The 27,490-nt window shown below is 34.9% G+C and overlaps 2 protein-coding genes and 1 long non-coding RNA gene across 4 annotated transcripts; 1 reads left to right on the top strand and 2 right to left on the bottom strand.

Annotated features, from left to right (window-relative positions):
* Window positions 1-148: 148 nt before the first annotated feature.
* Window positions 149-6,096, bottom strand: LOC145086173 (cellulose synthase-like protein G3). Its single transcript, XM_079023921.1, has 6 exons — window positions 5,464-6,096; window positions 2,099-2,248; window positions 1,809-1,934; window positions 1,281-1,694; window positions 847-1,194; window positions 149-752 (listed from the first exon to the last, which is right to left on the bottom strand). The coding sequence occupies exons 1-6, from the start codon at window positions 6,022-6,024 to the stop codon at window positions 207-209; spliced, it is 2,145 nt and encodes a 714-aa protein (XP_078880047.1). The 5' UTR covers window positions 6,025-6,096; the 3' UTR covers window positions 149-206.
* LOC145086174 (uncharacterized) lies at window positions 2,801-3,756 on the top strand. Of its 2 annotated transcripts, XR_013700325.1 has the most exons (3): window positions 2,809-3,001; window positions 3,131-3,239; window positions 3,326-3,756. It is a non-coding gene; the product is annotated as an uncharacterized LOC145086174 (long non-coding RNA). The 2 variants fall into 2 exon arrangements; XR_013700324.1 differs by having other exon boundaries at window positions 2,801-3,239.
* Window positions 6,097-20,711: 14,615 nt separating the features above from the next.
* LOC145086175 (eupatolide synthase-like) lies at window positions 20,712-22,702 on the bottom strand. The gene is made up of 2 exons (XM_079023922.1): window positions 21,698-22,702; window positions 20,712-21,601 (listed from the first exon to the last, which is right to left on the bottom strand). Exons 1-2 carry the CDS (start codon window positions 22,640-22,642, stop codon window positions 20,996-20,998), a joined length of 1,551 nt encoding a protein of 516 aa, XP_078880048.1. The 5' UTR covers window positions 22,643-22,702; the 3' UTR covers window positions 20,712-20,995.
* Window positions 22,703-27,490: the final 4,788 nt, after the last annotated feature.

Raw genomic sequence — 27,490 nt, forward strand, 5'->3', positions numbered from 1 at the left:
GGTTGTTTTTCTGCTTATAGAAGGTGTGGTTTAAAAAAACAAAAAAACTTGTTAGTGGTGAGGGGAAGTATTAGTGGCAACTATGAAGAAGAAAGCCATTCATAGTGCATTCCAATCTATCTGAATTTTACATCTCCTAGAAAGCCAATTAAAATTGAAAAAGCAAATATATATGGTGAAAACAACATTGCCATATCCGGTGATTGTTAAAATGCCGAAGAAAACAACAAGTGAATAGTCAAAGCAACACAAGCTGATATCAAGGTGGTCTTGATAGGCATCTTTCCTTTATCACTCCTCAATACCATGCCTTCAAATATTGGCCAACCAATTACCACACCAAACCCTGTAATGAATAACTGGCCAAACAATTCTTCAAGCCTCCCATTATTGATCAAAACATGCCCAATTCCCATAAAAAAGGCGAAAAAGTTGACAATCACAGCCACATTTATTGATACAAACATCGGTGATTCTACGCCAAAACTGAAAATGCCTTTATGGTAACGTATTTCTTGTTCATTGTCTGACACTTTGCTTGTCACATTAAACTCCAATGTTGACATGCCAAGAGACGTAACCAACCAATCAAAAAATGAAAATAGGTAAGTCGAGCATCCCAATATCAACCACATTCTTTGGTAACTCCACCACTTTTTTAACGTTGATCCTGCCACCACATAATCAACAAGATTTTTCCCATATGCTCCAAGGAAAAGGAATACATAAAGAGAAAACCAAGGGTCTGATACCTACACAACAAAGTATGCATTTTCTTATCATATAACTTAATCAAGAATGTTTGTCTATGTGTATTCAAAAAACCCGTCAGTCATATGTACTCACCTTTGGGAATATAGCGGTGGAGTTTACGAGTGCTAATTGAGGCAAAAAGGCATATATGATTATGGGAATACACCAAAAGGCACGGAATTGAAAGTATGCATGACACAAGGCCTGAAGAGGGTTCATATTCCCTACTCCGAATGTGATAGGACTAAATTTAGAAATAGCTACTTGTAGTAAACCCATATACCACCTCTTTGTTTGCATTAGAAAGTCATTAAGGGATACCGGCATATTTCCTAAAAATGCAGGTCTATCTGGTCTACATGCCACCGACTTCCATCCTAAACATTGCAATCTAAAACTCGTGTAGGCATCCTCAACCAACGTGCCATACCTAAATCCAATCTGCAATTAACGTAAAAATACATAAACAAAAACTGCAAATATCTAATCATTGCTATATGTAGAAAATAATCAAAAAATATATATACCTCTGAACCCCATTTTGTGTTCTCCTCAAAACTACAACTTGCAACGCGATGTGCCAATGTTAAATCATATTCTGATTGATTTTGTTCATTCCATTTCCATTTTGCCTTAGTAGGTTTCCCAGTGAGAGCCTCTCTTTTGAAGAAGGCGTTAGTACCCATGAATGACATGCCTTCCAAACCATCCATTCCTGAGGTACATATTCGGTTCTCAAGCACGTGTTCAGTAGTGTAAGTGTCGTATTTGTTGATGTTGTAGAAGAGCTGAGGGAATTGAACGAATCCAAAATTTGAACCAATGGTTGGGTCCAAGAAATAACATAACATACGAAGTGGTGTTTTTGGATCGTTGGAGTACATGTCACAATCCAGGATAAGGAATATAGGTGCATTTGTCAATGTTGCAGATACTCGAAGCTACAAAATAAGGGGATTGTAATTAATGGTGAACCAATTAATTAAATTATAATTGGTGACAATTAATACTATACATGATTAAAGTCTAAAGTAAATGTGATTTGTGTAACGTACCAAAGCGTTAATGGCACCTGCCTTAAAATTATGTGGGGCGGCTTTATTCTTCTCTCGTGCTAGATAGAATAGATTCGGCATGTAATGACCCGACACATCTTTGTCGTGGTTACGTTTTAGTAAAACCTGTGTGTGATTAATTAATGTTATCATACAAACTTTGTTATTCTTGATAAATAATTAAAACTTGCTTTAAAAAATGCACGGATTAGAGAAGCAATTTAACGTAATTAAATTAAGATTTGATACGCTATATATTCACGTGCATGCAATGAGAAATAAATTTAAACCTCGATGACTGTAGGATGTTGGTGACGCGTAAATCTACTAGTCCATTTAGTGAGAGCTTTGATAGTACGATCGTCATTGAATTGCTCAACATCAATGGTTCCTTTCTCCATCACATCTTTAATAGTTGATTTCATGTTTTCATACATCGCCTGCTCTCAAGCAAAGGGATGATATAATTTTGTTACGTTAATTAATGTTTAAACAATAACACTACTAACATTCAATTTCAAAATCACATAATCTAAATGGAGCTTGTTACAAAAAGTATTTGTATTTTGTCAACGGTAACCATTTACAATATTTTCTTTATCAACAATACGTAACACTCCACATGATATTTTTACCAAGCTAATCCATACACAACAAGATTTTGTTATACACAACAATTTTATGAGGAAAAACAATTATACCCTTTTTTATTTTACATTAGTTGTGAAACCTATGTATTATATTAGTTAATTCAAAAATAAAGTTAAATATGAATGTCTAAATAATTGAGAATTTGAATTTATAAGAAAATAAGAAAAATAATAAATTATTAAAATTAAAATGTTTTTTATCTTTTAAATTTAAACAAATAATTAAAATAAATAATTAAAAGAAAATAACAAACTTTAATTTAAAACTTTTGAAATTAAAAGATATGCTCAAGAAATTGACAATTTATTAGTATATTCAATATAAAAATTAAAAACGTTCTTTATTTATTCCCATTGATTTATAACCCTTCCCTACGCGTCATCACAATCAGTTACGGACCTTCGCCCAAAAAAAAGATACGACCTTCGCTTCCACCATCGCACACCGCGCTTGGTTCACCCCAGTTGCCGCCTCCGGCTTCTCTACCACCGTCACCACCTCCGGCTGAGTCCATCGCCATCACCCACCACGTATCATTACAGGTACACGCTAATATCTTGTACAATTTCAATTTTGTTTCTAGTTTTTGATTGTTTCATGTACAAACATGTATCAAAAACTGATTTGGAATTGTGTGTATTATGGATCACAATCATTGGGTATCAATGGAGAAATTTGGGGTTTTCAATGAAGCCCGAAAGTGGCTGCTATTGGTGCTCTGTTGCAACGAAAAAGACAACTTCTGGTTTCAGTTTATTTATCAGACGACATTGGCATCATGTTTGTTATTACTAACTTTCCCCAACAAAAATTTTAAAATTCTTTATTCATTGCCCTGAAAGTCGCAAATCGTTTTCCTTTTTCAGGTAACTGCTGATTCTTCTGTTTGTTATCTAGGTCACACTCCTGGTCTATTAATGGTAGGACTCTTCACCATTTTAATCCTATGGATGTATGCTAACTTTTGGAACGCTGGCCATTTGTGATGCATTGACATTTATGCTCCAATGGTGTGATGATTTGGGTGAAAAGAGTGAGAGGACACAGTTTGAAGAACCAATGGTTCCAGAGTCGTTTCTTGAAGATGACATTACAGAGAGCAACTAACTTCTGTGTTCATGGTGAGGAAGATGAACAGGTCAGAACCCATGAATATGAAGTCAACGAAATGGAAAGAGTTATTTCGAAGTAGAATATGTACATATGTTCGATATTTTTTTTAAGTTTATATGTAACAAAAAAAATCTAGGGGTAAAAGTATATATTTTTTAGTGATAAAGGTAAGATGTCAACCCTATTTATTTTGTCTAATCATAAGAAAGCGTTGTTTTTACTAATTTTAGACCAAATGCCAACCCTATTTATTTTTTTACAACAATAATGAAGTAAATTAAATTGTACTAATAATCATTATTATGAAACTTTACTTATTTTTTTAAGAGTTTAGGTCATTTTTGGTCACTTAACTTTTGGTTTTATGATCATTTGGTCACTTAACTCTTTTTAAGTTTTAAAAGGTCATCAAACTTTTGGCTTTGTGCTCATTAATTTAGTCACTTAACTTTTGTTTTGATCATATTTAGTTACCAAACTTTTAAGATTATGCTCATTTAGTCACTAAAATTTTAAATTTTTTAAAAAGTTTAGTGACTAAATGAGCATAATTTTAAAAGTTAGGTGACTAAATGAGCACAAATCTAAAAGTTAGGTGACTAAATGTGACAAACCAAAAGTTAAGTGACTAAATGAACACAAAGTTAAAAATCTGATGACCTTTTAAAACTTAAAAATAGTTAAGTGACCGAATGAGCACAAAACCAAAAGTTAAGTGACCAAAAATGATCTAAACCTTTTTTTTAATAAAAAAATTAGTTATAAATTTTTTATAATGTTTTTAGATTTTCATAAATAATTCTTTTATTTTTTTTATTTTTTTTTTAGATTTGTCTAAATCTTTATGTCATAATAACTTTAATATTTATATTTACTAAATAAATATAACCAATTCAACAAACAATTCATATATAAATAATTGAAATTAGTTGTGATATTATTAAAACAAATATTTTACTCTGTTATAAATTGTTAAAAAATATTAAAATTTTAAATATATTTGAAACAATTATTACATTTAAAAGATACTAATATAAATAAATAAACTCAAAATTGAAACAAGTTAAACCATAAACATATAAAATTTTACGAAAAACAAAAGTTTCAACTCTATTGTATAAATGCATAATATTATTACCAATTTCAAGTAATATTATTTCCAACAATATTTTTGATATAATTTTATTTTATTTTATTGAAAATGATTAAATTTTGTATTTTCACTAAAAAAACAAATTAGTTGGGGATGGATGCCCTTCACCTAAAACTTTGTATATATGTGGTAATCTTTTGTTTATTTGTCATGATATTGTTGATATGGACGTCAAGTAGACAAACACAATGCATGCCAACTTTGACAGTTGACTATCTGTATTCACTTGTGCCCAATGAATTTATTGTAGATTCAGCGGTGTGTACTATTAATTTTATTAAAATTTGATACTTGTAGTAATTTTACGATAAATAGAAACAAAAAGGTAGAAAGCTCTTTGATTACTAAATAAATATACACCAGCAACACCGCTAAATCAAACATTAATTAAATCAATTTTTTAGATTTTATACAAAAAAAAAAAAAAATCAAACCCTTAATTAAAATCTTTAAACTCATTCAACATCATCCAACCATTTTCTAAACCTTATAGAAACTGATAGGCTTGATCCAAAAAAAAAATAAAAAAAATAATAATAATAATAATAAAACGCATAAAAAGTCGAAATTACTAGAGCAATAATGTGACGCATACCTACTTAAGCTTACTATGTAATTACTGTAGATTTCTAGAGCAATAACCCAAATATAATGTGAAGTTTTTCCATGTGAAAAATGTGTTCTTTTTCATTGTTCATAATTTTGAGATAGCAATAGCTAGAAAGAAGCGAAGTTTACCTTGATTTCATTTGTCTCAAGGAACAGAGATGGATCCTTTCTGAAATGAACTTCCGGAGATCTGTCTAATATATTATACTTTTTGCAATATGGTAGCCAGTGTTTAGCAAATTTAGCAGCCTCCATGAATGCAAATAATGTCAGCTGCGACCCTCCATCATCTGACAGATATACCGATAGCTTATCTGTCGGGTAATCATATGCCAACACAGACAACACAGTGTTAATCACCCCGACTGGTGGCTCCTTGAAAGGATCAGCCGTGCAAACAAAAACATCTAGTCCAGGGTAATCACTCTCCTTCGCTACTTGTGCCAGGTTCTCAGGGAAAACCTGACGGTGTACTGGATTAAAGAAGAAAGATTGCCAGGTTGCCCAGAAGAAAGCTAGCACAAGATCAGCAACGAGTAAGAAAAGGGTGGTTAAAGAAGGTGAGTAGATGAGGTTACAACAATGGTGATAAAGTAGTGCGAAAATGGCAACTGTATAAACGAGTGTGTAAAGTCGATTGAACCATCTTGAGGGCGAGGCTTTGCTCGTGTGAAGTGGACCTTTTAGCATGGTGTTCTATGTTCAGGAACTTACGTAAGTCAGGTTGCGCTGATCACACCATTACTAATGAATATATGGATATACATATACATAAGACTATAAGGGGGGAGGAGGGAGTTACTCCTTCCCAATCCACCAAACCCACTATGATATCAATTTTTATTTTTCATTATTCTTTATCTTTTCCACCGCACAACACATGGAAATCCAATCTTTCTCAACCCATTCAATTAAAAAAAAACCAAACAACTAAGATACAAGTTTTAAAACACATGATATAAGAGAAAATGAGAGAGAGAAAGTAGAGAGAGGATGAAGTGAGTTAATGAGACCAATTAAACAACCCGTTGAAGGAGTGGTACCGACAGTAACCTATTGTTAATTAAGATTTTATCTTGATTGTTTTGTATTTTTGTTAATTGAATGTGTTGAGTGGATTGAAAAAATAGGGTTTCCATATGTTATGAGTTAGAAAAGATGAAGAAAACAAAAAAGAAAAATTGATGTGACAGTTCAGCGGGTTGGGAGGGAATGACTCCCTCCTTCTTAAGAGGGGTCAATAATAGAAGAATAAACCAATATATGATCAAATGAACAACACGTTAGAAGTGATATACCAATACTACAAATGCAAGATAAAAATGATATTTAAAATACAAAACTGACGAAAATAACTACTGTTAAACTAATTGCAATCTTTTTCCATTAAACAGGGTCGAAATCTAATCTTATAAATAAATGTTTTTTTTCCACATGTCATACTCTCATTTAATTAGTCAAATGTCATTTTATGGTTTATTTGAATTATTTTTTTTTCACATGTCATTTTATGAAAATTTTATTTTAATAAATTTCGCATAATACTTTAATGTAATAATTACAATAAATATAGTAATAAATAAATATCAATTTTATTAATGGACTTACGTTTTTATTTCAATGTTTCAAAATTAAAGGTTATTAGTTTATTTTATTTATTTATTTAAATTTAAAAGATAAAAAAATCAATTTTAATAATTTATTATTTTTTTTATAAATCCAAAGTTTTTAAATATTTACACCTTTATATTTATTTATTTTTAATTAACTATGTAATACATCACTACTAGAAAATTTGGTTTTACCTACCAGAAATTACCTACGAATATATTTTGTAGGTAATTTCCATCAAATTTCCAACAAAAATGCGACAAAATAGAAATCCAACAAAATTCTAACAAAATACTAACAAAATTAGAAACTAAGAGAAATCCGTTGGAAAAACGTTGGTAATTTCCAATAGAATTCCTATGTAATATAAATTAATATTTAAAAATAGAATTTTGTAGGAGTTCGTAGGAAACTAAAAGCGGGAAAACTAAAAATGTTTCCCTCCTCTGTTTTTTTTTTCCTCCATTTTTTATAAATATTATTATTACTACTATTATTTTCTATTATTATTATTATTATCATTATTTAAAGAAATATTATTCATTTTATTATTAAAATAATATAATAATTATTATTAATATAAATATTATTATTATTATTATTATTATTATCATTACTTTTATTTTGATTATTATTGTTATTATTTTCTTATTTTATTAATTATAATTAAAATTTTTTATTATTATATTTGTAACGACCTAAAAATCATGTCCAAAATTTTTTATTTTAAAACTATAATAAAAACCATTCATTCAAAACATATTTAATCAGAGTATCATGTCTAAACATATCATATCAGAGTAAAATATCTCAGGCTAAAACATCACGATGTGTGCGATGCAGTTATCTCGAGCTCTTTACTCCGCTATCGGAAGTACCTGGAACCAAAACTGAAGATCGTAAGCACGAAGCTTAGTGAGTTCCCCATACTACCACTTACCAGACATATAGCCACATACTGGGCCCCCGCCCAGCATCAGGCCCCGCCCGGCATCGAGCCCCGCTCGGTATACAGATCTATCTCTCATAGGCCCCGCTTATCTCTGGGTGTAACGTCCGCAGACTCGGGCTAGTCAATTTAGAGACGATAAGCGTCAAAAATGACTTTTGATAGAGAATTATTTAGAATAAATAATCTTAACTAAGTTGTAATATCTGTCACAAGGTTTCCGTAGATATAAAGAACGCCGAAATCCGAGTTATAACAAAGAAGTTATGACCTGTCGAAGTTTCGTGACAAAACCGACACGACACCGGGAATCATAAAAAGTGAGTTTATGATAGATTACTTTTTATCCCTATTGATCTATAAGAAAGTTGTAGAGCACGTCTCCACCTACGCGTGGATATAAAGAACGTCGAAAACGGAGTTCGTATGCAAAAGTTATGACCTTCCGAAGATGTAGCTGTCTGAAGGCATGACACGTGGTAGAAAACCCTAGCCACCTTAAGTCACAACGTGAACATGAAGTTCACAACGTGAACATGAAGTTCACAACGTGAAACGTGTCAGGGACACTAATCGGGTCTAGAAAACACGCGTTAAGGCTACGAGATGACTCATGGAAGTTCACGACGTGAATGGGCCCAGAACACCCTATAAATAGCAAGTTCAGCCCTTGCTCTTCTTACACTAATTCCTTTCCAGGCACATACATGTATCACAAAGACAACAAGTATACTCTAGTATGCAACATCTAACATTCCTCGGGCTTACCCCGGAATCGGACCCTGGTCCGGAAACATACTACCGACACATTCAAGAATCACAAAGACCTCTAGCATACTAACATACCTCGGTGGTAGTAGTGGTGAGTGGCGATGAACGACGGTTGTGATGGTGGGTGGGTGGTGGGTGGTGGTGGTGCAATCATGGTGACGGTGGTGGTGATGGTTGTTGGTAGGTGGTGGTGGGTGATGGTGGTTATGGGTGGTAGTTGGTTTGTATTGGTTGTGGGTGGTGGTAGTGGTGGAGAAGGGTGACGGGTGGTGGTTATATTGAGTGGTGGGTGGGTCGGAGGTGGTGTTGGTGTTGATGGCTTGGTGATGACGGGTGGTGGTGGTGTGTGGTCATGTTTGGTAGTGGTAGGTGGTAAGTGGTGGTGGTGGTGAAGGGTTGTAGGGGTGACATATGGGTGGTGGGTAGTTGTAGGGGTGGTGATTATAGTGGGTGGTGAGTGGTGATGGCGGGTGGTGGTGGGTGGGAGGTGGTTGTGGTTGTGGTGTATGGTGGTTTTGGATGGTAATAAGTGAGTGGTGGAGGCGAGTGATGGTGGCGGGTAGTGGTGATGGGCGTGGCTGGTGGTGACCATAATGGTGGGTGGTGGTTGTGGTGGGTGGGGCTGGTGGTGGACGGTGGTGGTGATTGTGGTGGGTGGTGGTCTTTGGTGGTGATGGGTGGTTGTGGTAGTGGTGGATGGTGGTCGTGGTTGGCGGTGGCGGGCGGTGATTGTGGTGCTGGGTGGTATTTTTCATACAAATCCATATACCTACACATGCTAATAATAATAAATTTAAATAATAATAAAAAGTCTGAATAATTATAAAATCAATAATAATATTTATAATTTTAAATAATATAATAATATTAATTATACTAATAATAATAATAATAATTATAATTTAATAAGTGTTTTTATATATCTAATAATAATGTTCCGTCAGAAATTTGTAGGAAACTTCCAATGAAATTCTGAAAAAATTGAAAATTCCTCACTTACTTCTCATTCTCTTTGACCCTAGCCGCACTTGGATGAAAAAAATGCCCTTAATTATTTTCCCTCCTTCTTGCCGACGATTTTCTCCAACCATGATCTAGCGACCGACGATTGTCCCCAAACTTCATCTAGCCACCAGCGTTGCGCCCTACAACGCCCACCGTTGCTGCGACAGACCACTGCCCCAGCCGCTTCACACGATCACCATCTCCACTGCCATTTTTTTATTTAGGTGTGAGCCACCAACATCACAACGATTCTTCTCTGGTTTTTCCTCCATCACTGCTGCATCCGGTTACTTCTACACCACCACCTATCGCCAATTACTTATAGACCACCACCTGTCGCCTTCTGGCGCCGATTACTTTAAGTTAGTTGCTTGATACCACCTCCCCAATGTCAAATATGTTAAAAACGTATACAAATTATGTGTATTAGTAAGTATGTATCAATACTTATCAATATATAATATGAATCAGTATGTATGTAAGAATTTGAGTTCATCTTGTATCTACTATATATGAAGAATCTGGAGCTGAAAAAGACGAAGAATTAGCAGACGATGATGAAGATGAAGTGTTTTATTATAACATGTTAGATTTTGATTAAGACGACTCTGATTCATAAATAAATCTTCTAAAGTAAGGTCTTACATGTTTTACCTTACCAAAATTGTAACATCCCAAAAAATCATGACAAAAAATTCCTTTAAAAAGTATTCTAAATCATCGCATTAGATCATTTCAAACATACTGAAAGGGTTATATGACAAATCAGAGTATTTTTCCCAAAACACTTATTCATTTTATCAGAGTAAACATCCCAGGCTAAACTCCTTGGTGTGTGCCATGCGATCATCCCGAACTCTTCTTTCCACTATCGGAAGTACCTGAAACCAAAACTGAAATCCGTAAGCACGAAGCTTAGTGAGTTCCCCAACCTACCACATACCATACATATCTACTGATCCAAACATGCCATATATAACCGTGAGCACGTAATCACATACTGGGCCCTCGCCCGCTGCATTTGGGCCTTGCCCGTCATCGGACCCCGTCCGTCATCAGGCCCCGCCTGACACCAGGTCCCACCTGGCATCGAGCCCCGCTCGGTATACAAATATGTTTCCCTTAGGCCCCGCATGTCTCTGGGCCTCTCCTACCATACACATACATACGATCAAATAACATACTGAAACGTACATAAACATTCTCTAACCATACCCTGATCTAAGGCCTCGCCTAACTTGGGCCCCGCCCCTGGTCTGCTACTGAAGTAGTGGAACCTCGTCCACACTCCTACTAGTGGTGAGATACGGGCCCCCGCCCACACTCATATCCTTCCTACCACGGGCCTCGCCCCTGTTCTGCTAATATCGAGATATGGAACCCCATCCATACTCAGCTAGTGATGAGATACGGGACCTCGTCCACACTCATCTCCCTACAAGGCACATACAAGCATCACGAATACAACAAGTATAATCTAACGCACTACATAAGAATCTTCCTCAGGAATACCCCGACATCGGACCCCCGGCCCGGAAACATATTATTATCTAACGTACTTCGGGCTTACCCCGACATCGGACCCTCAGTCCGGATCCTATCATACCGACACATGCAAGAATCACAAAGACCTCTCGCACCCTAACATTCCTTGGGCCTCTCCCGACATCAGGTCGTAACCCGGAACATATATCAATAAGTGCCTAGGGCTAACCCCGAGTCTTCCTTCTATATATAAGCATAAACATAAACATGGACATAATAGGCCTGCATTGTGGCTATAGACCCATGCACACAGTGAGGAGACTTACCTCACACTGCTGAAAACTCGCTGAACACTTCTGATTGCTAACCGGAAACTTCTGAACCGCTGAACCTTCGGCTTCCCGAACTATCAATACCCAAAATAACATTAGACCATAATAATCCAAAAGTCAACCCTGGTCAAAGTCAGCATCCAGTTGACCTGACTCGCCAAGTTGGTCTACCAACTCATCGAGTTCATATCCCTACAACCCAATACATCCCTCGACTCAACTCGTCGAGTCTAGCAAGAACTCGACGGGTCCTCCTTCAACTATACTATCCGGACCATCTTCAACCGACTCGCCGAGTTCATCCTTGAATTCGTCGAGTTTATCATCCACATATGAATATGTCTAGTCTGTGACTCGCCGAGTTGTATGAACAACTCGTCGAGTCCATCTTCATAACTAAGGAGATTGCCTTAGACTCGCCGAGTTCTTCCTTGATTTCGGTCTGATGCAGTAGGCAAGGCCCAGTATGTGATTTTTATGTTATTGTATGGTATATGGTAGTTTGGGGGAGCTCACTAAGCTAGCAAAGGGAAGAGCTCGGGATGATGACATCGCACACACCACAACTTCAGTTTTATCCTGAGAGTTTATTTCGGATATTGTTATGATTGATACAATTTTGTTTTGACACAGTTATTATGACATTTGAGTTACTCATTCCATGGTTTTTATTATATATGATATTCGATGATTTGATTTTTAGTAATATTAAAACAAAAATTTTTGGGTCTTTTCATAACTCTTAAGGGATTATTTTTAAAGTACAATGCTATAATGGAAAAATGAAAAAAAAAGTAGTTTGTGATAATTATCATGACCTTAATCTGTAAAGTAGAAATCTATAATGATATGTTGGTAATATATTTTTTACTTTGCTTCTATTTTCGTAAGTTTTTGGTTTAACTTATAGGACTATTTTGTTTTCATTGTAGTTGGACATGCTTCCAAAAGTGCTAAAAGACCTGACATTTGTGTGGCACTTGAAGAATGGTTTCGATCGTTTCCCCCATGAAATGATACCGGAGGAAATGATGGCAACGATGATGACGAGTAACTACTTTTAGGATTTATGTAATGTTTTGTTTGGGTTAGTATTTTGGATATCTTGCACTATATATATATATATATATATATATATATATATATATATATGATTAACGTATATTCTCTTAGATTATTAACCCTAATTGTTAAGGGTTATAGTTGTATATTACCATCACTAGTGGGTATTTCCGTAATTAGATTATTGTACTAGGTTTATATGTTCTTATATTTTTTACGCTTAAATATATTTTGAATACACACAATCGACGACTTCTTTGCCTCCAATTGCTCTTCACTGTGATTTATGTTTGATCAATGGATTTGATTCACAAATCCTAACATGGTATCAGAGCAGTAGGTACTCTTCATTCACACTCAATTCCTAAATTTTGGATTCACAACTCTTAATTGACTCTAAAGACTCAACCGGGAGAGCCTTCGACTCCATCCTCAGGGCCTTCGACTGTCTCGTGCCTTGCATATAATTTTCTGCTATTTTTCATTAACATAACAACTCCTTATTTTAGACCCGACCTATCTCATTGGTCCTTGATGGTACCAACTATGTGATATGGCATCATCACATGCCAATCCATATCAAGTCCCTTGGGCTTTACAACTATGTGACTGGTACTACTACAACCCCTGTTAAGAACACAGACAAAACTGATGTTACATTTGCAAAACAAAGTGACGACCGGGACACCAAGAATGCTAAAATTTTTGGTTTTTTTAATGCCTCCACTATAATAGAGGTTCACCAACAATTTCATGGGTACACGACTACAAAACAAGTATGGGATCTCTTAGCTAGATGCTTCACAACCAATGGCCTTCCACATCAATACCAATTGTGGTCAACTTTTCAGAGCAAGCGACAACAACCCAATCAATCTGTTAGTTAATATGTTTAAGAGATGCAATTAATTTGTGGTCAATGTAATGTTGTAGCCCCTCAAATTTTTGATGAAATGGTTGATAAGTTTAGAGCTTATTTTATAGTCAGCTGCACCTTTTCACTCTTTTTATGGGTCCTATCGAAAAATTTGAGAATGTACGCTCATCCTTACTTCGCAGACACCCACTCCCTACAATTGATGATGCCATTTCAGAACTCATAAGTGAGGAAACTCGGATCAGGTCCCGCACCCAAACTTGATCAAACACTATGCTTCATGTTCCTTTCTCGAAAAACAAAGGAAAATCTCAAGAAAAATGGAACACTAGTGAGTGTTCTTTCTATAAGTCTACCTCACACCTTCTTCTAAATTGTTTGGTTCACTCGTGAAGTGGTGGGAGGTCAAACGCCCAAAACACTATGGATCCGACTGTCCAAAATATCCTCGTCACACTAAGTACTCTTAGTCCCAACTTGCACCACTTAGAGCAAATATTGTTGATTAAATTACACCTGAGACTATTACTCCCAATACAAGTACCGATCTGATGGGACTTATAAGGATGAGTCAAGAGTTGATCGAACACATCATGACTGACTTAATGGGAGCCAATGAAACCAACTCTTCTTCAGGTAACATATGGTTGTATGACTCCGGTTGTTGCAATCACATGACTCCCCTATCAGACATATTTGATTCCAAACAACCTTCTCCAACATTGCAATCTGTCAATACCGCAGATGGGACATGTTTACCTAATGACTTTAATGGACATGTATCCACTCCTCAACTATCGTTAAATCAAACGGTCCATCTCCCAAACCTATCTATCAGTCTTGTCTCAGTTGGGCAACTTTGTGAATTTGGATTAATTTGTTTGTTTTCCCCTTTTGTTTATGTTGTACAGGATCCGCGAACTAGGGAGACAATTGGAATAGGCCATAGGGTTGAATGAATCTTTGAAGTTATCTACCTTCGTTTCCCACCTTCTTCTTCTAATTTTGTTGCTTCTACTTCCAGTTTATCATCTTTTGATATTTGGCATGATAGATTAGGTCATATTTCTCAGTCGAGACTTTATATTCTTGTCCAGTATGTTTTACTTAGTACTGTTAAACCTTCACAATTTTCTTGCATATCTAGTGAAATTGGTAAACATCATGCCTTACCTTTTAATGCAAATAATTTTATTTCTTCTCAATCTGTAGGGTTCAAAGTACTCCATGGATTATGACAATGAGCCCCCTTAATGAAGTGTAGGTTAAAAGCCCAAGACTTGTCTTTTCCCTATAAATAATCATGTATTATTCATTATTAGGGTTAAGAGTGAGGCAAAATTTAGCCGCCAAACATTGTGAGGTTTCTTATGTGGAGTTAGATTATATAGTCCATTCTGAAAGTGTAATTTATTCCTTATGTTTTGAATAAATCGAGTGATCATTTGACATATCTTCATAATTATGTTTGTTCTTATTTCCCGCATCTTGTTCATCAAATCAATTAAGGTTTTAATCCCAACAAGTGGTATCAGAGCGGGTCTTTGAAGATCTATTGATTTTTGAAGTATCGGTTCTTGGTTTGATGATTTTCTACACCAGTTATTGAAGATTTTTGGTGTTTTGGTGGTTTGGAGTCAAGATTTTTTTGATCTACTGTTCATGGAGACTTATGTATTTAGTTACTGGTCATATACTATTCATCTGGGTAATTTTCTTTTAATCTGATTTGTATATTCTCTGCATTTTCTGAATTGGATCTGGTCAGTAATTTGATACAAAATCGATCTATGATATCTCTTTTGATCTGGCCAAAGGTTTTGCTCGTTACTGTTCATTGATTCATTTGTTCTGGCCCAAACTTCCTTCTGTTTAAACTCCCTCGTTCCAAGTCTAAGTTATTCTCGTCCTTCATATTGTTCTGATTTTTTTCCTGATCGTTTATCTAATTCACAACGATTGTTAAAACTCAATCTTATGACAAAGTGATTCACACATTTTGTCGCATTAGATTTAAACATCGTTTGTTGATTCAGTTCGAGATTTATTATTCACAATATATTTTTCTGGATATTATTCATTATCTTCTCGATCTAAAAAGTCTTTTGAAGATTGTTCGTTAATTGCACTATTATGTTTAGATGATGATCAATCACTGATGAAGATGGAGATGATTTAGGATGATATTGGGTTCTGATATGAAATTGTTCAGAGATACATTGATTTGGTGTTTATGGAAGGTGATCGGAGCTGTGAGAAGTCGTTTGGCATTCATTCAAAAGGAAAAAGAAAAATCGGAATTATGATTGGTATGAATCAGAACTAGAAAAGGATACGCAATCAGTAGGGTGTTGATCGGAATGAGCAGATGTTCTTGCGAGTCAAATGAAAAGTCAAAATTACGAACGGATTACCTGCGAATGATCGGAACTAGGCTTGCACTTCTATTTCCACGAATGTTCGGAACTATGGATTCATGTTTGCTTGTGATTCGTAGCGAACCTGTTCTTGGATTCGGATTTACCTATGATTCGCATCTTGAATAGGATTCGCTATCAATTGATTCAGAGTGAATCGATTTGCAATTAGAATTGCGAATGGACACAGATTCGCAAGTTAAACAAGCTCGGAATGAAAGGTTTGATCGGTGGATTTGGAGTTCAAGTAGGATTTACCAGTGATAATTTGTCGTTCACATTTGACTGATTAAATGGGGAAAACGACTCAAGTTACATTTTTGGTCCCTTTACTTCAGTGATTTGACTGTTCTGATCCCTGTATTTTTTGTGACTTGGCAGTTTAGATCATATTCAGAAATTGCTACAATTCAAAGGGAAAAAGATGTGGTTTTACTTTTTCAGTCCATGTCTTTCAGCAATGTGACAATTTCAACCCATTTTTTGAAAAGCTTACAAATTTAAGGGCTGGTGAACAATTTTGGATTTTTTTTAATGTGCATATTTATCGTGAACAGAAAATTAAGGATTCCAACAAGTTTTGGTCGTTCAAAAAGTCGTTTTTCGCGATTACGTCAAATTTTTTTGACTCTTTTGGATTTTAAACTTTATTGATTATATCATTTTGTTGTGGGGGAGCACAGTAATTATTTATCCATTCAAGATCATTCTCATGACCATTTGAAGGTTTTATAATCACGTTATTTATTATAAATCGGGAGAGAATTTGGTACGGCCATTTGAAATTGGATTTGTGGTTTTTCAAATTTGAAGATTTTTTATGAAGGTTGTGGTAAAATTATGAAGGTAGCTTTTATAGTAGCAGTTCTTCATCGAGCTTTTCTAAAGCTTTTACAGAGAAGTAGCCTTTACAGTAGCAATTCTTCATCGAGCTCTTCTAAGGCCTTGATATATCTCTGACTTCTAGTATTTTCTTGATCAAGTGGCGTTACAAATCTTAAAATTTGGGTTGTTCCATGATATTTTTTGGTGGTTTATATCATTATCTTTTTTGAAGATAATTGTGACTTGCAGGGGCAGTTCTTCAAAGACAAAAAGTGTGATTGTTTCTTAATTCTGAAATGGGTTTTTATGGCGGGTTTGACTTTATTGAAGATCTTTGGGATTACATCAGAAAATGAAGTTTAAAAACATTACTTCAGTGCTTGGTTCATATATATATATATATATATATATATATATATATATCCTAGAACCCGTTTTTGAAGACTATTGAAGAATCAAGATTTGTGGATTTCTTCAAATATTCCTCGTCATAAGATCTTTTCTTATTTGCTAGATGCTTGTTTTGGAAGTTGAAGCCTTGCATCCATTCCATACTTTGAGGGGGAGATTGTAGGGTTCAAAGTACTCCATGGATTATGGCAATGGGCTCCCTTGATGAAGTGTAGGTTAAAAGCCCAAGACTTTTCTTTTCCCTATAAATAGTCATGAATTATTCATTATCAGGGTTAAGAGTGAGGCAAAATGTAGCCGCCAAACATTGTGATGTTTCTTATGTAGAGTTAGATTCTTTAGTCTATTCTAAAAGTGTAATTTATTCCTCATGTTTTGAATAAATCGAGTGATCATTCGACATATCTTCTTTATTGTGTTTGTTCTTATTTTTCGTAGCTTGTTCATCAAATCAATTAGGGTTTTAATCCCAGAACAATATTTCGATCTAATTTACTCTGATGTCCGGGGACCGACACATCATTCCACTATGGGGGGTTTACGGTATTTTGTTATATTTGTTGATGATTGTACTTGCTTTACTTCGATTTATTTGATGCAACACAAATCTGAACTACCAATCATTTATATCAACTTTGCAAAATGGTTCAAACTCAGTTCTCCAAATCTATCAAACTCTTTCGTGATGATAATGTCATGGAATACAAAGAGTTTTCTCTTCTTTCTTTTTTGCATCAACAAGGTACAGTGTCTGAATACTCGTGCACGGGCATATCCCAACAAAATGGACATACCGAAAGGAAACATCGCCACATTCTAGACACACTCATAACACTTTTGGTCTCTTCACAGGTTCCCGAACGATTTTGGGGTGAAGCAGCTTTCATAGCAGTTTACCCCATTAATGGACATCCTACTCTTATTCTTCAAAACATGTCCCCTTATGAACTTCCCCATGGTATCTCCCCTGCTTACAATCTTCTTCAGGTGTGGGGTTGTGCCTGATTTGTACAGCTACAACCTCATGGATGATTAAAACTTGAACCTCATTCTCGCTTTGCTTCCTTAGGTATGGAATTGAACACAAAGGGTATCGATATTGGGATCTTATCTCTAAACACCTATGTATCTCTCGCCATTTCACCTTTTGGGAACATAAGACTTTCACATCGCTCTCCAAGTTTCAAATTGATTCTCCTTCGGAGTCTCTCTTTTTCACCGATCCGCCAGTCTCCCTCGACTCATATAACTCAAACTCCATTGAACCCGACTCTTTGAATTCAGAATCATGTGCTTTGACTATAGGAGGTCAAATAGAACAATCATCTATTCCTAATATGTCTCCTCAACCCTCAGATCCACTACCTCCATTGACACGTTCCGAAAGGGTAAGAAACATTCTATCACACCTTCGTGATTTTGAATCTTATTCAACTATTATGTCTCATCACGAACCTACCTCCTATAAGGATTATGCCTCTAACCCTTTGTAGCAGCACGCTGTGCAAGATGAACTTAAAGCCTTACAAAAGGCCCAAACTTAGGAATTTGTTATGCTTCCTCCAGGAAAGTCTCGTATTGACTCTAAATGGGTTTACAAAGTAAAGACTCGTTCCGATGGCACAGTTCACAGGTACAAAGCATGACTTGTTGCCAAAGGATTCCATCACCAATATGGAATTGACTACGAAGAGACTTTTGCTCTAGTTTCCTGTATAATATTCGTTCGTAGTCTACTTGTCATAGCAGCAACTCGTTGCTGGTCTATGTATAAAATGGATGCTAAAAATGCCTTCCTCAATGGGGATCTTACTGACGAAGTCTATATGCGTCCTCCAAGTGGTGTTGACCATCCATTTGTCCATGTTTGTCGTCTCCGAAATGCTTTATGCGGTATGAAACAAACACCTCGTGCCTGGTTTGAAAAGTTTAGCACCATCATTATCTATCAGGGATTTTCCTCTAGTCCATATGATTCAGGATTGTTCACTTGAACCATAGATACTGGTACCATCCTTCTCCTATTGTGTATTGATGATATGATTATTATTGGCAGTGATAGTAGAGACATTGTGAATCTCAAACAATCTCTCAACTCTTGTTTTGAAATAAAGGATCCCAGTAATCTTCATTACTTTCTCGGTCTTAATATCTTAACGGATAATTCTGGAGTATATTTATGTCAAGCAAAGTACATCTTAGATCTTCTTTCCCGGTCAGGAATTACCGACGCCAAGGTCGCCTCAACTCCCCTTAAACCCAACTCCCACCTGGTTCCTTGAAAGTAGTACTACTCTATGTGATCCTACCATCTACCGACAGTTGGTTGGCTCGTTGGTTTATCTCAATGTTACGTGTCCCGATCTAACATATGCAGTTCATATTGTTAGTTAATTTATGGATGCCCCCTTCTCTGGTTACTATGCAACTATTCTTCGGATTCTTTGGTACCTAAAAGGTTCCATGCTTCATGGGCTCCATTTCTCCTCCAAGTTCTCTATAATTCTAAGAGATTTTTCAGATGCTGATTGGGATGGTGACTTGACCGACAGACAATCCACTACTGGTTATTGTTTCTTTCTCGGAGATTCTCTTATATCCTGGCGTAGTAAGAAACCATCTCTCACCGCACAATCCATTATTGAAGCTGAATATTAAGCACTTGCCGATACAACACAGGAACTACTATGGCTTCGTTGGTTATTGGCACATATGGTTCCTCCTCAGATTCTTCCCACTTCTTTCTGGTGTGATAACAAAAGTGCCATTCTGATTGTTCATAATGATGTTTTTCATGAACGTACAAAACATATTGAGATTGACTGTCATTTTGTTCGCCAACACGTTGGCATGCCCAATGAACTTCTATCGATCTCTTCAACTAATCAACCAGCCGACATTTTCACTAAATATCTTGTTTCCAAACTCAAGTTGGATTATACATTCCCTACTTAAGTTTGAGAGGGGATATTAACGTATATTCTCTCGGATTATTAGCCCTAATTGTTATGGGTTATAATTGTATATTACCATCATTAGTGGGTATTTCTGTAATTAGATTATTGTACTACGTTTATATATTCTTGTATTTTGTACGCTTAAAGATATTCTGAATACACACAATCGACGACTTCTTTGCTTCCAATTGCAATTCACTGTGATTTACGTTTGATCGATGGATTTGATTCACAAATCCTAACACACACACGACAAAAAACGCTTTTGTTTTCTGTCGCCGCTAAAATCCCTGTCGCTGCTATTGTCAGTTATTCTTGTAGTGTTGGACTTCATTAGTCATCTATATATATATATATATATATATATATATATATATATATATATATATATATATATATATATATACACTAGTATTTTATCAACAAAAGTTGTAACTTTCCTTAGTAAATTTGTTTATGTTCATAAGTGTATCTAAACATTTGAAACAGATCATCAATTCTGAAATTAACCGGTTTATAATGAACGCTTGAAACATTAGATGGTTTTTGGTGCCTTCCACTACTTGGCCAACTGTAAAACAAAAATAAACAACCTGAAGGTGAAACACATTTTTGGCTATCTAGAAACCAAATTTGTAGTTTTCCTATCGTTAAACATGACATGCAAGCCATCCAAATCATTAGATTTGTCTGTTTCCCATTTCATTAACTGTATATGGTAACACATGCCTTATATTATACAAATTTCAGAAGGTGAAACACATTATTCTACAGAAAAGCTTGTACAACATTGGACATAAAATTTTGCTATCTGGTATTCGAGAACAATTATAAAACAAGTCAAACATTAAAACTATATAGAGACAGATATTAAAACTTAATAAAAAGAAACTTTCCAAAAACCCGAAATTTCAGATCCCTTCGACATGGTTCCAATTGGAAATGGAAATGATTACTAGCTAGTCTTCCCAATTGTGCTTCATGGGAACAAGGCAAAGCGGTACTTTCCTCTTAACAACCGGAAAGCCTTCTTGCTCCATGTCCAGATTTTCATTATTCCCCTCATTTGGAATTTTCCAATCAAAAGAGTAAAAAATGCTTGCTACCGTGAATTCTATAATGGATGTAGCCATGTTTGCTGCGGGACATGATCTTCTTCCCCCTCCGAATGGAACCATCTCACACTGATCAACTTCAAGGTTTTCTAACCTCTCAGGATTGAAGTCGGTTGCATCCACTTTCCAGATTTTTGGATCCCTTCCTATCCCCCATGAATTGATCAAGATTCTTGTCCTAGGTAAGATGTCGTATCCATCAATCTGACAATGACTTGTGCATTCTCGTACAAGCAAAAATGGAGGTGGGTGCAATCTTAACGTCTCCTTCACCACCAGTTTTAAGTATGTCATTTGTGTAATATCTGATTCGTCTACCCTCGGTTTCCTTCCCACACAGCTTCTAATTTCGCCTTGCAGCTTTTGCATCACTCTAGGGTTTTTAATAATTTCAGAAACTGCCCAGATGGTTGCGGCAGTAGTTGTGTCAACTGATCCATTAATCACATTCTGAAAGGTTTATCAAAAGAGTTAGCGTATAGTTTAAATTTACTCTCTTTTTGACAAAACGAATATATATGCATGAAACTGAAAGAACGTGTTTACCATCAGAAGGCTTTTCAATTCGTCTCTGGTCAACTGAGATCTGCACGCATCTATCAAGTCTTTTTCATGGTCGCCTCTTTCTGATTCAGTACGATCAATATGTTCATCAAGAACCATCTCGAGGAAGCTATCCAAATCACTGAAACACTGTTCTAGTCTACCATTCCACCCTCGTAATCCGTCCAATATCCACCCAACTGATGGAAATATATCCGACAAGGAACCCGACAGCATGATGACCAGCTCATCAAGAATTTCTTTTAATGTTTTACCCCTAACTAACGTCCCTTCTCTGTAGCTCTTACCCACTGCAAGCTTGCAGGCAACGTCAGTTATGAGATGCTCGATCTGATCTTCTAAGTTTATCGTAGTATTTAAAAGATGTGAAGAAAACGAATCAAGCATAGTGTTGACCTCCGAATCTAACACATTTTTAAAGAATCTGGTTCTCTTAGAACCTGCGAACTCGGTTATAAAAACCTTACGCATCTTCTTCCAATGATCATTACTAGGGGAGAAGGCCACGTCCATGTAGTTGAACGTTAGTCGTTCAAAACCCTTGGAGAGTGGGCGATTATTGAGTATGTGATCGTAAGTTTTTAAGACTTGGTTAGCGAGTTCACTGGAGGAGATGATAACATATGGCTGGGAACCTAAATGAATTAGCATAATAGGGCCGTATTTGTGGGAAAATTCCCATAAGACTTGATGGAGGTCCTTACCTGCTAGAATTTGATGAAAGTTCCCTATTACAGGAAGCCTATGAGGGCCAGGGGGAAGGTTAGGGGAAGCCATGGATGACTTCTTCCTTCGGAGAGTATATATGAAGACACAAGAAAATAAGAGAACTATTGCTGGTTGAAGAAGCCATGAAGGGAAGTAAGTGAAGTTATCCATAGATGGATGGGTTTGTTGTTTTTGCTTTGCAATGATATCCATCTCCATATATAACGATGCAGGGGCAACCGTATTATGCCGGCCGCCGGGACATGCGGAATTAATGGGGGTCAAAATTAGCATTAATTTACAAATTTTCAGGGTTAGGTTGGTAGGTATCGTCCTCAATGTTATAATCATTTCTATATAACTCGTTTCGTACGAACATGAGTTTAATAGTGTAATATTTACTATTGAAATGATAAATGTCATCATCAATTTCCTGTTTATTGTTATTAATGTGAGTTTGTTAGCTTGGAGGCTTATGTACAATGTGACATCATTTAAGCAATCAGTTTTTCATCTTATTAAGATCTTTCAAATGATCTCTAAATAATGTAATTGACTTATTGGTGCTTAAATTTGTCACGTCACTAATATGTAGCCATCAAAGGGTAATCGGCTTTTATTGCAGTAGACATGGCAGGGCAATCGACTTTAATTGCAAAAGACATCAAAGGGCGATGACTTTTAGCTGGTTTCACACACCTCCCCCACATTTGATGTGGGTCTTGAAATATAACCTAGAGTTAGGGTCTTATTCAAATCTATTGTAATAAATGAAAAAAAAAATTGTCACTATGTTATATTTTATTGATTTGGTCACATGTTATATTTTATGGTGGTTGGCTGGACATCCCATTTTATCATTTAGACATCCTATATAATTTTTAAAATTGTTTTATTGGTTAATTTTTTTTAAATGATAATTTAAAATAGTTACCTATTGGTTGACTTTTGATAAAGATGTGTATAGGATGTCTAAAGAGTGTCTTAATAACAACACCTATTTTCAATTAAATTTCTTCTACATGACATTTTGTGTTTTTTTCTCATTTTATTAAATTCAGCATAATATTTAAATGTAATAATTACAATAAATATAATAATATATATATATATATATATATATATATATATATATATATATATATATATCAATATCATTGTCTTTCCTTCTAAATTAAAAATTTCTAAATTAAAATCTTATTAACTTTCATTGTTTATTTATCTATAAGAGAAAAAAAAAACACTTTAATTTTAATAAATCAATATTTTTCTAATTTTTCTTAGAAAAATCAAACTTTTCAAATGTTTAAAATTTCATATTTAATTTTTCTTTTAAATGAACGCATGTAATACATGGGTCTTACACCTACTAATGAATAATTTATTCTTCCATTGACAAATGTCACAATATTAGAAATCATAATTAATATATCACGTATATGCCACATGTCAACCTATTATTTCTCCATTTTAAATTTTAAATTTCTCAATTTTTATTATATTAAATTACTAATTGATTCTTTATTTCAAATTTTAAATTTTAAATTTTAAATTTCATATTTTAAGTACATTAAATTAATAATATTAGAATAAAAAATAAAATAAAATTAACATATATTATAAGGTAATATAATATCATGTATTTATTTAAATCAACTATTATAATTTTATATAAATAAAAATTATCTCTTAATTAATAATTTATTAAAAATAATTTATTTGAAATAATTGATTAATAAGTTTTTACTACAAAAGTTTAATTAGTTTTACAACCGTGGTTCTCAAAGGTTATAATTAGTAACTAATCAAATTAGGAAGGTAGAAGTTGGGAAGAAAGTTATTGTTAGAACGGTTATGTTTTTCAGTCAAAGGTCTTACTAGTTCATGTATTTTTGTGATCTTTACTACAATAAAACCTCTATAAATTAATAATGCTGGGACTGAGATATTTTATTAATTTAGTAAAATATTATTATAGCGAAAAATTAATAAATTATTAATTTAAAGAGTTGGCTTATATTCGTGAGCAACTCTCAAATTAATGCATCGACTTTTCACAACTTTTTTTGCAATACTAGAATACACTGCCTCAACTGGAGATGCACACAAAAACTGGTTTCACTATTCAAAACCGGATCGAATTCGAAACCAGATTGGGTCAAAACCGGTTTTGACCAAACCAGATCGGATCAGATTCAAAACCGAATTTTCAATCGGATCCTAATCCTACATTTCAAATTGGATTTGATACCGGATTGTAAACCGGATTTGCTAAAAACCGGATCCAAATCCGCCCCAAAATCCGCTTAAAACCCACTAAAATCGGTTTAAACCGGATTAGAATCGGATTCGGATTTTGACCGGATCCGGATCGGATTTTGACCGAATCCGGATCAGATTTTGACCGGATCGAATTCTTGATGACGTAAGCGAAACCGGATCGGATCGGATTGGATTTGTGTTTTTTGCATCTCTTGAATTTTTGAATATTTTAGTAATTATTAATTTACAGTTTTGCTGGGACCAATATATTTACATTGTTATTTCAAAAAAAATTATTATTTTATTATTTTACCGGTTAGTGTAACATCCATAAAAATCACAACTAGTTTAAACTTTTCAAACAACTCATTTACTAAATAAAAGTGTTTACAAAAACATTGTTTCCAAAACTACATTTAAAAATCAAAGTCTCCCAAGATTCATTCAGTTATAAAACCAAGGATGTGTACGGTCAGGACTTCACTTTTGTCACACCCCAAAACCAAGAACGGCGGAAACATTATGGGGCGAAGGACGTCATGTATAGTATCACTCACAACAAAGAATAATAGTAAACCAGTAAACAACATCATCCATTGCATTAATAATATAATTTTAATACAAGTGTGTTCTGTGGTTTATAAGACACCAAAATATGAATCAAAATAAAAGATGAGTCTTGTATATGCTTCATCTTCTCAAAAGCTGGCCTCGATACCTATCTACTGATGACCTGAGAATACAAGTTATTTTGAAAGCGTAGATCAGCATTAAAGCTGGTGATCATAAGTATTTAGTGTCATAATTTGTATGAAAATGTTTGTAAGTGTTTGAATGTAAAAGTTTGTAGTAATTGTTTGTATCTCCTAGAAAATCCTATATTTTCCATTAAAAGCAGCCTGCTACCAAGGCATCAAGTGTACTGTATGTCTGTACATTGTAAAAGTGAGTATTTTTCCCAAACGTGACTATCATTAGTAAAATATAGTTTTACATTACCCTTTATGTGAGGACATCACAAGGTAGATGTAATGGGAAAATAATGAAGTACTGTAGTATTATGATATTATAATTACTATTGTACTAACTACCTTAAACAAATTGTTAATTAAGGTATAATGTGATGTAATTGTAACCATACTTGATCGACCTAGTGAAATACGACGCTCGAAGACGTCGAGATGTTATGATATGCATCACCCGAAGACCTGCAGGTCCCACTATAGCTAGCAGCAAGGTGTAGGACGGTCAATCCAGTATAGATCTATATACGAATTCACGCTCTCCCTTCAGGAGACTCTGGATACAAGACGAGCCATGACAGAGATGCCATGCCCCGAAGTAGTGCCTCACATTTATGATATAGTGTGTATGTAGTGTATGTACTAGTGTAGTGTATGTCTTCCCTGATTCTCATCATAGTAAGTTCTCTAGCATAGTATATAGTGTGTATGAATAGTATGTACTAGTGTATGTTCTCTCTATCTAGTGAGTAGTATATTCTCTCTGACTCTCATTATAGTATGTTCAATTGTATAGTGTAGTGTATGTATTGTTTACAGTATGTATTGACTCATGTATGAACTGACTCTTTGTATGTTTCATTGTACTAGAAATAGTAAGTAGTATACCTCTAAACTATACGTATTATAGTTTACTAGAAATGTTGTTTGTATAACTGAGTGTATTGAAATAAGACAACAAGCTTTTATGTCTATACATATATACATGATATATAACTAAGGATCAAACGACACTCGGACAAACAATAGGGTACTCTAAGTCCACAACCATACAAGGAACATGAAATAGAGTGTATTATCAGTCCTAAGTCCTTCAAACCTTACTTATATAACTATATATGTATTGGACATGATTTGACAATATATAAGTTTAAAGAATTTGAAAGTAAAGATTTGGAAACTAAAACTAAGTTTTATAAAGAGTTTAATGTAAACGTGTTTGATAATCATTTTCAAGTAGTTTTGTTGACAAAAACAGTTTAAAGTATAGTAAATCCATTTGTGTGCTAGTTATTAATCACATGTGATTGATATAATAACTAGTATGATTCAACTTGTATTCCCCACCATAAAAGAATTTAAAAACATCTAAAAGGTTAATTAAGGGGTATTAACTCACCTGTAGTGAGTGGATTGTATGGAAGTGTTGAACAAGGTGCTAGGTGTCAAGTGAAGACTTGAACACACACAATGATCCTATTAACATATAAAGACATATGTATGCATCTAATTAGTGATTATAACACAAATTAAGTGAGTATAAACACCCTAAAGTGTGGAAAACACTTTGATTTAAGTGTTAGAAGGCCATTGGGTTGCATCAAAGGGGTGTAAGGCATTGCATTGGAGTTCACAGCCCAAGGACCAACTCCCCCATGGAGTTTACGGCCTAGGGTTTATGGCCCTAGTGGGTTTACGGCTGTAAACCCATGGAAAACTCCACAAAATTGTAGTTTAAGGTCCTTAGCTCAATGGTGAATAGTTCTAGTCTAAGTTCTAAGCATTAGGAAGGAGTTTAGGGCAACATTGCACCCTTTTATAGAGTTTACGGCCTTAGGAGATGCCCTGGCCGTAAACTCCATTCCATTCTAGATTTCTTGATGTTTCTAAGGTGTAAACAAGTTCATTCTAGTATACAACAAGGTATGACAAGAGTACTTACAATATAGAAGCTTGTTTGGGTGTTTAAGGTCCAAGAACACTAGTGTGTGTTCTTGGTGTTTTGAAGAACACTTGAAGATCTATGTAAAAGAGAAGATTTCATGGATGAAATGGTGTATAA

The sequence above is a fragment of the Lactuca serriola genome, chromosome 2 (assembly GCF_051521515.1).
Source record: "Lactuca serriola cultivar US96UC23 chromosome 2, Lser_US96UC23_V15, whole genome shotgun sequence".
Classification (NCBI taxonomy): Eukaryota; Viridiplantae; Streptophyta; class Magnoliopsida; order Asterales; family Asteraceae; genus Lactuca; species Lactuca serriola.